The 14,025-nt window shown below is 51.2% G+C and overlaps 1 protein-coding gene across 1 annotated transcript; it reads right to left on the bottom strand.

Annotated features, from left to right (window-relative positions):
• Window positions 1-237: 237 nt before the first annotated feature.
• On the bottom strand, window positions 238-13,808 carry LOC115181201 (protein-lysine methyltransferase METTL21E-like). The gene is made up of 4 exons (XM_029743238.1): window positions 13,538-13,808; window positions 4,421-4,578; window positions 2,579-2,696; window positions 238-695 (listed from the first exon to the last, which is right to left on the bottom strand). The coding sequence occupies exons 1-4, from the start codon at window positions 13,590-13,592 to the stop codon at window positions 271-273; spliced, it is 756 nt and encodes a 251-aa protein (XP_029599098.1). The 5' UTR covers window positions 13,593-13,808; the 3' UTR covers window positions 238-270.
• Window positions 13,809-14,025: the final 217 nt, after the last annotated feature.

The raw sequence follows: 14,025 nt of genomic DNA, 5'->3' as shown, positions 1-14,025 counted from the left end.
TCCCTCCCTCCCTCCCTCCACCCCCCTGCAGTGTCTCAGTCTGCTTCCGTAGAGCATGGTAGTATTAAACAGCCTCTCCCTCCCTCCCTCCACCCCCCTGCAGTGTCTCAGTCTGCTTCCGTAGAGCATGGTAGTATTAAACAGCCTCTCCCTCCCTCCTCCCCTGCAGTGTCTCAGTCTGCTTCCGTAGAGCATGGTAGTATTAAACAGCCTCTCCCTCCCTCCACCCCCCTGCAGTGTCTCAGTCTGCTTCCGTAGAGCATGGTAGTATTAAACAGCCTCTCCAGACTGTGTCTTCCTCTCCATCTCCTTCCTTGATGCTCGGTACAGTTTGATACTGAGACTGGGCAGATCATACAGTTCTTCCAGATGGAACCTGGTCCGGAACCGTTCTACGAACTGGTTCTCTCTGTCCAGACGGAACCTCATGGCCCAGAGGATCTCCGTCCCGTCCTGACACAGGTGATCGAAGGTGTCCAAGAGTTCCCCCAGGTAAGGGTGGCAGTACACCACGTCAGCGGCGAACACGTAGTCGTAGTGACAGGTAGCCTGAGGGAAGTGTTGTTCCAGCTCCTTCCCCCAGGACAGCTCAGTGACCTGAGGAGGGTGTCTACACTGCCCCCTGGTGTTACGGAGGACGTTATACTGCAGGTTACTCAGCACCTCCGGCAGGTCCGTGGACGTCACCTTGGCACCTAGGAAATAATAAAATAAATAAATAAATAAAACACCAGTTACCAAACAGGAAGGAGATGTCTGTCCTCTGAAGAGGGTGGTGTCAACAGGCGTTCTACCTGTCCCGGACCTGCTACCTGTCCCGGACCTTCTACCTGTCCCGGACCTGCTACCTGTCCCGGACCTGCTACCTGTCCCGGACCTTCTACCTGTCCCGGACCTGCTACCTGTCCCGGACCTGCTACCTGTCCCAGACCTGCTACCTGTCCAAGACCTGCTACCTGTCCAAGACCTGCTACCTGTCCCGGACCTGCTTCCTGTCCCGGACCTGCTGCCTGTCCCAGACCTGCTGCCTGTCCCAGACCTGCTACCTGTCCCAGACCTTCTACCTGTCCCAGACCTGCTTCCTGTCCCAGACCTGCTTCCTGTCCCAGACCTGCTTCCTGTCCAAGACCTGCAACCTGTCCCAGACCTGCTACCTGTCCCAGACCTGCTGTTTTCAACTCTCTAGAGACAGCAGGAGCGGTAGAGATACTCTCAATGATCGGCTATGAAAAGCCAACTGACATTTACTCCTGAGGTGCTGACCTGTTGCACCCTCGACAACTACTATGATTATTATTATTTGACCCTGCTGGTCATTTATGAACATTTGAACATCTTGGCCATGTTCTGTTATAATCTCCACCCGGCACAGCCAGAAGAGGACTGGCCAACCCTCATAGCCTGGTTCCTCTCTAGGTTTCTAATCTCCACCCGGCACTGCCAGAAGAGGACTGGCCACCCCTCATAGCCTGGTTCCTCTCTAGGTTTCTAATCTCCACCCGGCACCGCCAGAAGAGGACTGGCCACCCCTCAGAGCCTGGTTCCTCTCTAGGTTTCTAATCTCCACCCGGCAGAGCCAGAAGAGGACTGGCCACCCCTCATAGCCTGGTTCCTCTCTAGGTTTCTAATCTCCACCCAGCACAGCCAGAAGAGGACTGGTCCACCCCTCATAGCCTGGTTCCTCTCTAGGTTTCTAATCTCCACCCAGCACAGCCAGAAGAGGACTGGCCACCCCTCATAGTCTGGTTCCTCTCTAGGTTTCTAATCTCCACCCAGCACAGCCAGAAGAGGACTGGCCACCCCTCATAGCCTGGTTCCTCTTTAGGTTTCTTCCTAGGTTTTGGCCTTTCTAGGGAGATTTTCCTAGCCACCGTGCTTCTACACCTGCATTGCTTGCTGTTTGGGGTTTTAGGCTGGGTTTCTGTACAGCACTTTGAGGTATCAGCTGATGTAAGAAGGGCTATATAAATACATTTGATTGATTGATTGATTGATTGGATGGGCCCGAAAAACTAAAACAAAAAAAAACACTAACGAGGAGGGAGTCTGAGACCACCTGTATGTAATATGTATGAGGAGGGAGTCTGGGACGACCCGTATGTAATATGTATGAGGAGGGAGTCTGGGACGACCCGTATGTAATATGTATGAGGAGGGAGTCTGGAACGACCTGTATGTAATATGTATGAGGAGGGAGTCTGGGACGACCCATATGTAATATGTATGAGGAGGGAGTCTGGAACGACCCGTATGTAATATGTATGAGGAGGGAGTCTGGGACCACCCGTATGTAATATGTATGAGGAGGGAGTCTGGGACCACCCGTATGTAATATGTATGAGGGAGTCTGGGACCACCCGTATGTAATATGTATGAGGGAGTCTGGGACCACCTGTATGTAATATGTATGAGGAGGGAGTCTGGGACGACCCGTATGTAATATGTATGAGGAGGGAGTCTGAGACGACCCGTATGTAATATGTATGAGGAGGGAGTCTGAGACGACCCGTATGTAATATGTATGAGGAGGGAGTCTGGAACGACCCATGCGACTTTGTAAAACACAAGATTGTCTCACCTAGAAGGCTGGTAACTACGGAGACCAGACCGGTCCCGGCGCCCAGCTCGATGACGTTCTTGTCCAGCAGGTTGTACGTGTCACGATGCGTATCCAGGAAGTAACACAGCACTATGGCCTGATGGGAAATAACAGGACATTATAAAAATGAAGTTATACATGGTGAGGAAAAAAGTGGAATTTAAAAGTAATGATTGTGATGAAGGTGAGCAGAAGGGTAGTGTTAGTGAGGATGACGAAGGTGAAGGTAAGGGTAGTGTTAGTGAGGATGACGAAGGTGAAGGTAAGGGTAGTAGTGTTAGTGAGGATGATGAAGGTGAGCAGAAGGGTAGTGTTAGTGAGGATGACGAAGGTGAGCAGAAGGGTAGTAGTGTTAGTGAGGATGATGAAGGTGAGCGTAAGGGTAGTGTTAGTGAGGATGATGAAGGTGAAGGTAAGGGTAGTGTTAGTGAGGATGACGAAGGTGAAGGTAAGGGTAGTGTTAGTGAGGATGACGAAGGTGAAGGTAAGGGTAGTGTGTCAGTGAGGATGACGAAGGTGAGCGTAAGGGTAGTAGTGTTAGTGAGGATGACGAAGGTGAGCGTAAGGGTAGTAGTGTTAGTGAGGATGACGAAGGTGAGCAGAAGGGTAGTGTTAGTGAGGATGACGAAGGTGAAGGTAAGGGTAGTGTGTCAGTGAGGATGACGAAGGTGAAGGTAAGGGTAGTAGTGTTAGTGAGGATGACGAAGGTGAGCGTAAGGGTAGTAGTGTTAGTGAGGATGACGAAGGTGAGCGTAAGGGTAGTGTTAGTGAGGATGACGAAGATGAGCATAAGGGTAGTGTTAGTGAGGATGATGAAGGTTAACGTAAGGGTAGTAGTGTTAGTGAGGATGACGAAGGTGAGCAGAAGGGTAGTGTTAGTGAGGATGATGAAGGTGAAGGTAAGGGTAGTGTGTCAGTGAGGATGACGAAGGTGAGCGTAAGGGTAGTAGTGTTAGTGAGGATGACGAAGGTGAGCGTAAGGGTAGTAGTGTTAGTGAGGATGACGAAGGTGAGCGTAAGGGTAGTAGTGTTAGTGAGGATGATGAAGGTGAAGGTAAGGGTAGTAGTGTTAGTGAGGATGACGAAGGTGAGCGTAAGGGTAGTGTTAGTGAGGATGACGAAGGTGAGCAGAAGGGTAGTGTTAGTGAGGATGACGAAGGTGAAGGTAAGGGTAGTGTTAGTGAGGATGACGAAGGTGAGCGTAAGGGTAGTAGTGTTAGTGAGGATGACGAAGGTGAGCGTAAGGGTAGTGTTAGTGAGGATGACGAAGGTGAAGGTAAGGGTAGTGTTAGTGAGGATGACGAAGGTGAAGGTAAGGGTAGTAGTGTTAGTGAGGATGATGAAGGTGAAGGTAAGGGTAGTGTTAGTGAGGATGACGAAGGTGAAGGTAAGGGTAGTGTTAGTGAGGATGACGAAGGTGAGCAGAAGGGTAGTGTTAGTGAGGATGACGAAGGTGAGCAGAAGGGTAGTAGTGTTAGTGAGGATGACGAAGGTGAGCGTAAGGGTAGTAGTGTTAGTGAGGATGACGAAGGTGAGCGTAAGGGTAGTGTTAGTGAGGATGATGAAGGTGAGCAGAAGGGTAGTGTTAGTGAGGATGACGAAGGTGAGCAGAAGGGTAGTAGTGTTAGTGAGGATGACGAAGGTGAGCGTAAGGGTAGTGTTAGTGAGGATGATGAAGGTGAGCAGAAGGGTAGTAGTGTCAGTGAGGATGACGAAGGTGAGCGTAAGGGTAGTAGTGTTAGTGAGGATGACGAAGGTGAGCGTAAAGGCAGTAGCGTTAGCGAGGATGACGAAGGCGAGCTTTAAAGGCGCGTGTCGTACCGAGGGCCACATCACAGCTCCGTAGAGGTCATGTGACTCCTTGATCCTGATCTGATGATCGGCGAAGGTGTACCCCTCCCAGGCTTCCATGGTGATCAGAGACTGGATGATCCTCCTGGACATGATGGCAGCTGCCAGCTCAGCATCCGCAACATCACCTGGCAACACAATGACGTCAGATTTATTCTGTGAAGGAGACGTGAATTCTAAGGTGGTATTGAACTATTTCCAAACCATAACGGAGAAGATGGTTACATTTCCCATCATCCTCTCTGTCAGTACAGTCTCAGGTTGTTGATGTATTTCCCATCATCCTCTCTGTCAGTACAGTCTCAGGTTGTTGATGTATTTCCCATCATCCTCTCTGTCAGTACAGTCTCAGGTTGTTAATGTATTTCCCATCATCCTCTCTGTCGGTACAGTCTCAGGTCGTTGATGTATTTCCCATCATCCTCTCTGTCAGTACAGTCTCAGGTTGTTGACGTATTTCCCATCATCCTCTCTGTCAGTACAGTCTCAGGTTGTTGATGTATTTCCCATCATCCTCTCTGTCAGTGGAAAGAGCTCATCTAAATCTTCCATTTAAAGTTGAGACCTCGTCTTGGCCCAGAAGTCTCCCCCTGCCCCCACCCACTCCTCCTCATTGGTTGTCCACAGTAATGTAGGGTGACCTGTGACCTGTGACCTAGGGTTAGCAGGGCAGTAGGGTAATATAACCCCTCTACACGGCTAGCTGACCCAGCATCAGTACAGTAACCTAGCCCCTCAGTAGGGTAATATGACCCCTCTACACGGCTAGCTGACCCAGCATCAGTACAGTAACCTAGCCCCTCAGTAGGGTAATATAACCCCTCTACACGGCTAGCTGACCCAGCATCAGTACAGTAACCTAGCCCCTCAGTAGGGGTAATATAACCCCTCTACACGGCTAGCTGACCCAGCATCAGTAGGGTAATATAACCCCTCTACACGGCTAGCTGACACAGCATCAGTACAGTAACCTAGCCACTCAGTAGGGTAATATAACCCCTCTACACGGCTAGCTGACCCAGCATCAGTACGGTAACCTAGCCCCTCAGTAGGGGTAATATAACCCCTCTACACGGCTAGCTGACCCAGCATCAGTACGGTAACCTAGCCCCTCAGTAGGGTAATATAACCCCTCTACACGGCTAGCTGACCCAGCATCAGTACAGTAACCTAGCCCCTCAGTAGGTAATAACCCCTCTACACGGCTAGCTGACCCAGCATCAGTACGGTAACCTAGCCCCTCAGTAGGGGTAATATAAGCCCTCTACACGGCTAGCTGACCCAGCATCAGTACAGTAACCTAGTCCCTCAGCAGGGTAATATAACCCCTCTACACGGCTAGCTGACCCAGCATCAGTACGGTAACCTAGTCCCTCAGCAGGGTAATATAACCCCTCTACACGGCTAGCTGACCCAGCATCAGTACGGTAACCTAGCCCCTCAGTAGGGTAATATAACCCCTCTACACGGCTAGCTGACCCAGCATCAGTACGGTAACCTAGCCCCTCAGTAGGGTAATATAACCCCTCTACACGGCTAGCTGACCCAGCATCAGTACGGTAACCTAGCCCCTCAGTAGGGTAATATAACCCCTCTACACGGCTAGCTGACCCAGCATCAGTACGGTAACCTAGCCCCTCAGTAGGGTAATATAACCCCTCTACACGGCTAGCTGACCCAGCATCAGTACAGTAACCTAGCCCCTCAGTAGGGTAATATAACCCCTCTACACGGCTAGCTGACCCAGCATCAGTACAGTAACCTAGCCCCTCAGTAGGGTAATATAACCCCTCTACACGGCTAGCTGACCCAGCATCAGTACAGTAACCTAGCCCCTCAGTAGGGTAATATAACCCCTCTACACGGCTAGCTGACCCAGCATCAGTACAGTAACCTAGCCCCTCAGTAGGGTAATATAACCCCTCTACACGGCTAGCTGACCCAGCATCAGTACAGTAACCTAGCCCCTCAGTAGGGTAATATAACCCCTCTACACGGCTAGCTGACCCAGCATCAGTACAGTAACCTAGCCCCTCAGTAGGGTAATATAACCCCTCTACACGGCTAGCTGACCCAGCATCAGTACGGTAACCTAGCCCCTCAGTAGGGTAATATAACCCCTCTACACGGCTAGCTGACCCAGCATCAGTACGGTAACCTAGCCCCTCAGTAGGGGTAATATAACCCCTCTACACGGCTAGCTGACCCAGCATCAGTACGGTAACCTAGCCCCTCAGTAGGGTAATATAACCCCTCTACACGGCTAGCTGACCAGCATCAGTACGGTAACCTAGCCCCTCAGTAGGGTAATATAACCCCTCTACACGGCTAGCTGACCCAGCATCAGTACGGTAACCTAGCCCCTCAGTAGGGGTAATATAAGCCCTCTACACGGCTAGCTGACCCAGCATCAGTACAGTAACCTAGTCCCTCAGCAGGGTAATATAACCCCTCTACACGGCTAGCTGACCCAGCATCAGTACGGTAACCTAGTCCCTCAGCAGGGTAATATAACCCCTCTACACGGCTAGCTGACCCAGCATCAGTACAGTAACCTAGCCCCTCAGTAGGGTAATATAACCCCTCTACACGGCTAGCTGACCCAGCATCAGTACGGTAACCTAGCCCCTCAGTAGGGTAATATAACCCCTCTACACGGCTAGCTGACCCAGCATCAGTACGGTAACCTAGCCCCTCAGTAGGGTAATATAACCCCTCTACACGGCTAGCTGACCCAGCATCAGTACGGTAACCTAGCCCCTCAGTAGGGTAATATAACCCCTCTACACGGCTAGCTGACCCAGCATCAGTACAGTAACCTAGCCCCTCAGTAGGGTAATATAACCCCTCTACACGGCTAGCTGACCCAGCATCAGTACGGTAATATAACCCCTCTACACGGCTAGCTGACCCAGCATCAGTACAGTAACCTAGCCCCTCAGTAGGGTAATATAACCCCTCTACACGGCTAGCTGACCCAGCATCAGTACAGTAACCTAGCCCCTCAGTGGGGTAATATAACCCCTCTACACGGCTAGCTGACCCAGCATCAGTACAGTAACCTAGCCCCTCAGTAGGGCAATATAACCCCTCTACACGGCTAGCTGACCCCAGCATCAGTACAGTAACCTAGCCCCTCAGTAGGGTAATATAACCCCTCTACACGGCTAGCTGACCCAGCATCAGTACAGTAACCTAGCCCCTCAGTAGGGTAATATAACCCCTCTACACGGCTAGCTGACCCAGCATCAGTACAGTAACCTAGCCCCTCAGTAGGGTAATATAACCCCTCTACACGGCTAGCTGACCCAGCATCAGTACAGTAACCTAGCCCCTCAGTAGGGTAATATAACCCCTCTACACGGCTAGCTGACCCAGCATCAGTACAGTAACCTAGCCCCTCAGTAGGGTAATATAACCCCTCTACACGGACTAGCTGACCCAGCATCAGTACAGTAACCTAGCCCCTCAGTAGGGTAATATAACCCCTCTACACGGCTAGCTGACCCAGCATCAGTACAGTAACCTAGCCCCTCAGTAGGGTAATATAACCCCTCTACACGGCTAGCTGACCCAGCATCAGTACAGTAACCTAGCCCCTCAGTAGGGTAATATAACCCCTCTACACAGCTAGCTGACCCAGCATCAGTACAGTAACCTAGCCCCTCAGTAGGGTAATATAACCCCTCTACACGGCTAGCTGACCCAGCATCAGTGCAGTAAACTAGCCCCTCAGTAGGGGTAATATAACCCCTCTACACGGCTAGCTGACCCAGCATCAGTACGGTAACCTAGCCCCTCAGTAGGGTAATATAACCCCTCTACACGGCTAGCTGACCCAGCATCAGTACGGTAACCTAGCCCCTCAGTAGGGTAATATAACCCCTCTACACGGCTAGCTGACCCAGCATCAGTACAGTAACCTAGCCCCTCAGTAGGGTAATATAACCCCTCTACACGGCTAGCTGACCCAGCATCAGTACAGTAACCTAGCCCCTCAGTAGGGTAATATAACCCCTCTACACGGCTAGCTGACCCAGCATCAGTACGGTAATATAACCCCTCTACACGGCTAGCTGACCCAGCATCAGTACAGTAACCTAGCCCCTCAGTAGGGTAATATAACCCCTCTACACGGCTAGCTGACCCAGCATCAGTACAGTAACCTAGCCCCTCAGTGGGGTAATATAACCCCTCTACACGGCTAGCTGACCCAGCATCAGTACAGTAACCTAGCCCCTCAGTGGGGTAATATAACCCCTCTACACGGCTAGCTGACCCAGCATCAGTACAGTAACCTAGCCCCTCAGTAGGGTAATATAACCCCTCTACACGGCTAGCTGACCCAGCATCAGTACAGTAACCTAGCCCCTCAGTAGGGTAATATAACCCATCTACACGGCTAGCTGACCCAGCATCAGTACAGTAACCTAGCCCCTCAGTAGGGTAATATAACCCCTCTACACCCAGCATCAGTACGGTAACCTAGCCCCTCAGTAGGGTAATATAACCCCTCTACACGGCTAGCTGACCCAGCATCAGTACGGTAACCTAGCCCCTCAGTAGGGTAATATAACCCCTCTACACGGCTAGCTGACCCAGCATCAGTACAGTAACCTAGCCCCTCAGTAGGGTAATATAACCCCTCTACACGGCTAGCTGACCCAGCATCAGTACAGTAACCTAGCCCCTCAGTAGGGTAATATAACCCCTCTACACGGCTAGCTGACCCAGCATCAGTAGGGTAATATAACCCCTCTACACAGCTAGCTGACCCAGCATCAGTACAGTAACCTAGCCCCTCAGTAGGGTAATATAACCCCTCTACACGGCTAGCTGACCCAGCATCAGTAGGGTAATATAACCCCTCTACACGGCTAGCTGACCCAGCATCAGTACAGTAACCTAGCCCCTCAGTAGGGTAATATAACCCCTCTACACGGCTAGCTGACCCAGCATCAGTAGGGTAATATAACCCCTCTACACGGCTAGCTGACCCAGCATCAGTAGGGTAATATAACCCCTCTACACGGCTAGCTGACCCAGCATCAGTACAGTAACCTAGCCCCTCAGTAGGGTAATATAACCCCTCTACACGGCTAGCTGACCCAGCATCAGTACAGTAACCTAGCCCCTCAGTAGGGTAATATAACCCCTCTACACGGCTTGCTGACCCAGCATCAGTACAGTAACCTAGCCCCTCAGTGGGGTAATATAACCCCTCTACACGGCTAGCTGACCCAGCATCAGTACAGTAACCTAGCCCCTCAGTAGGGTAATATAACCCCTCTACACGGCTAGCTGACCCAGCATCAGTACAGTAACCTAGCCCCTCAGTGGTGTAATATAACCCCTCTACACGGCTAGCTGACCCAGCATCAGTACAGTAACCTAGCCCCTCAGTGGGGTAATATAACCCCTCTACACGGCTAGCTGACCCAGCATCAGTACAGTAACCTAGCCCCTCAGTAGGGTAATATAACCCCTCTACACGGCTAGCTGACCCAGCATCAGTACAGTACCTAGCCCCTCAGTAGGGTAATATAACCCTCTACACGGCTAGCTGACCAGCATCAGTACAGTAACCTAGCCCCTCAGTAGGGTAATATAACCCCTCTACACGGCTAGCTGACCCAGCATCAGTACAGTAACCTAGCCCCTCAGTAGGTAATATAACCCCTCTACACGGCTAGCTGACCCAGCATCAGTACGGTAACCTAGCCCCTCAGTAGGGTAATATAACCCCTCTACACGGCTAGCTGACCCAGCATCAGTACAGTAACCTAGCCCCTCAGTAGGGTAATATAACCCCTCTACACGCTAGCTGACCCAGCATCAGTACAGTACCTAGCCCCTCCGACACAGCCTAGGACCCAGCTCAGTACAGTAACCTAGCCCCTCAGTAGGGTAATATAACCCCTCTACACGGCTAGCTGACCAGCATCAGTAGGGTAATATAACCCCTCTACACAGCTAGCTGACCAGCATCAGTACAGTAACCTAGCCCCTCAGTAGGGTAATATAACCCCTCTACACGGCTAGCTGACCCAGCATCAGTACAGTAACCTAGCCCCTCAGTAGGGTAATATAACCCCTCTACACGGCTAGCTGACCCAGCATCAGTACAGTAACCTAGCCCCTCAGTAGGGTAATAACCCCTCTACACGGCTAGCTGACCCAGCATCAGTACGGTAACCTAGCCCCTCAGTAGGGTAATATAACCCCTCTACACGGCTAGCTGACCCAGCATCAGTACAGTAACCTAGCCCCTCAGTAGGGTAATATAACCCCTCTACACGGCTAGCTGACCCAGCATCAGTAGGGTAATATAACCCCTCTACACGGCTAGCTGACCCAGCATCAGTACAGTAACCTAGCCCCTCAGTAGGGTAATATAACCCCTCTACACGGCTAGCTGACCCAGCATCAGTAGGGTAATATAACCCCTCTACACGGCTAGCTGACCCAGCATCAGTAGGGTAATATAACCCCTCTACACGGCTAGCTGACCCAGCATCAGTACAGTAACCTAGCCCCTCAGTAGGGTAATATAACCCCTCTACACGGCTAGCTGACCCAGCATCAGTACAGTAACCTAGCCCCTCAGTAGGGTAATATAACCCCTCTACACGGCTAGCTGACCCAGCATCAGTACAGTAACCTAGCCCCTCAGTAGGGTAATATAACCCCTCTACACGGCTAGCTGACCCAGCATCAGTAGGGTAATATAACCCCTCTACACAGCTAGCTGACCCAGCATCAGTACAGTAACCTAGCCCCTCAGTAGGGTAATATAACCCCTCTACACGGCTAGCTGACCCAGCATCAGTACAGTAACCTAGCCCCTCAGTAGGGTAATATAACCCCTCTACACGGCTAGCTGACCCAGCATCAGTACAGTAACCTAGCCCCTCAGTAGGGTAATATAACCCCTCTACACGGCTAGCTGACCCAGCATCAGTACGGTAACCTAGCCCCTCAGTAGGGTAATATAACCCCTCTACACGGCTAGCTGACCCAGCATCAGTACAGTAACCTAGCCCCTCAGTAGGGTAATATAACCCCTCTACACGGCTAGCTGACCCAGCATCAGTAGGGTAATATAACCCCTCTACACGGCTAGCTGACCCAGCATCAGTACAGTAACCTAGCCCCTCAGTAGGGTAATATAACCCCTCTACACGGCTAGCTGACCCAGCATCAGTAGGGTAATATAACCCCTCTACACGGCTAGCTGACCCAGCATCAGTAGGGTAATATAACCCCTCTACACGGCTAGCTGACCCAGCATCAGTACAGTAACCTAGCCCCTCAGTAGGGTAATATAACCCCTCTACACGGCTAGCTGACCCAGCATCAGTACAGTAACCTAGCCCCTCAGTAGGGTAATATAACCCCTCTACACGGCTTGCTGACCCAGCATCAGTACAGTAACCTAGCCCCTCAGTGGGGTAATATAACCCCTCTACACGGCTAGCTGACCCAGCATCAGTACAGTAACCTAGCCCCTCAGTAGGGTAATATAACCCCTCTACACGGCTAGCTGACCCAGCATCAGTACAGTAACCTAGCCCCTCAGTAGGGTAATATAACCCCTCTACACGGCTTGCTGACCCAGCATCAGTACAGTAACCTAGCCCCTCAGTAGGGTAATATAACCCCTCTACACGGCTAGCTGACCCAGCATCAGTACAGTAACCTAGCCCCTCAGTAGGGTAATATAACCCCTCTACACGGCTAGCTGACCCAGCATCAGTACAGTAACCTAGCCCCTCAGTGGGGTAATATAACCCCTCTACACGGCTAGCTGACCCAGCATCAGTACAGTAACCTAGCCCCTCAGTAGGGTAATATAACCCCTCTACACGGCTAGCTGACCCAGCATCAGTAGGGTAATATAACCCCTCTACACGGCTAGCTGACCCAGCATCAGTACAGTAACCTAGCCCCTCAGTAGGGTAATATAACCCCTCTACACGGCTAGCTGACCAGCATCAGTAGGGTAATATAACCCCTCTACACGGCTAGCTGACCCAGCATCAGTAGGGTAATATAACCCCTCTACACGGCTAGCTGACCCAGCATCAGTACAGTAACCTAGCCCCTCAGTAGGGTAATATAACCCCTCTACACGGCTAGCTGACCCAGCATCAGTACAGTAACCTAGCCCCTCAGTAGGGTAATATAACCCCTCTACACGGCTAGCTGACCCAGCATCAGTACAGTAACCTAGCCCCTCAGTAGGGTAATATAACCCCTCTACACGGCTAGCTGACCCAGCATCAGTACGGTAATATAACCCCTCTACACAGCTAGCTGACCCAGCATCAGTACAGTAACCTAGCCCCTCAGTAGGGTAATATAACCCCTCTACACGGCTAGCTGACCCAGCATCAGTACAGTAACCTAGCCCCTCAGTAGGGTAATATAACCCTCTACACGGCTAGCTGACCCAGCATCAGTACAGTAACCTAGCCCCTCAGTAGGGTAATATAACCCCTCTACACGGCTAGCTGACCCAGCATCAGTACAGTAACCTAGCCCCTCAGTAGGGTAATATAACCCCTCTACACGGCTAGCTGACCCAGCATCAGTAGGGTAATATAACCCCTCTACACGGCTAGCTGACCCAGCATCAGTACAGTAACCTAGCCCCTCAGTAGGGTATTATAACCCCTCTATGTAGCTGATTAGTGTACTCGCTGGCAGGTTATTTGCGGCCTCTCTGACAGACAGACATGCAGCTGGTATACCAGTTATGTAAGCTAGTGAGGGGAGAGACGGAGAACAGCTCTTAAATAACTTCACAGCTTGTGTGTGTGCGTGTGTGTGTGTCAATGTACCCCGATTACGATGCTATAAAACAAGTCTATGAAGCACTATAAAAACATGACTTTAACACTCATAGTGACCATCAATGAACGAATAACACCAATCTACCCAGAGTGCACTTCAACTACCGACAACCGACGTTTCCAGACGTACAGCGATAACCATAAAAGTCGACGTAGTGATTCATCCCATAAATTGACCCGTTTTGTTCTGTATCCCGTGTGGGTTCTGAAAGTTCTAGCTACGGTACCGTACCTTCTGTTTCAGCATCTTCCTCAGTCTGGACAGACTGGGTCGGGAGGAGGTTCATGTCTCTGGTTGTCCGGGGACTGGGGGTAAGGGGTGAGGAGTTTGTGGGTTAGTAGCGGTAAGGGGTGAGGAGTTTGTGGGTTAGTAGCGGTAACAAAAAAAATCGGACCGTGTTGCTCCAAAACGGTGCGTTGGATGTCCAGGGAACAGAGTCGGGTTCCTTTAGGCTTGGTGCTCCGGGTCTCAGTCAGGTCGGCTGGCTGTGTGTTGTGAGGGGTTGGTATATGATTCTCTTTCTCCTTGCCCTCCCTCCCTCTCTCTCTCTCCTTCCTTCCCTCCCTCCCTCCCCCCTCGGCATACTGGGTATGGTACCTCTCTCTCTCTCTCTCTGTTGACATACTGGGTATGGTACACCCCTCCCTCCCTCCCTCCTTTCCTTCCCTCCCTCCCTCCCTCCGTTGGCATACTGCCTGGTGGGTCAGCCAGAGAGAGAA

This window comes from Salmo trutta, unplaced genomic scaffold (genome assembly GCF_901001165.1).
Source record: "Salmo trutta unplaced genomic scaffold, fSalTru1.1, whole genome shotgun sequence".
In the NCBI taxonomy this organism is placed as follows: Eukaryota; Metazoa; Chordata; class Actinopteri; order Salmoniformes; family Salmonidae; genus Salmo; species Salmo trutta.
The sequence above is the reverse complement of the archived record's forward strand: the minus strand, read 5'-3'. Positions and strand labels throughout refer to the sequence as shown.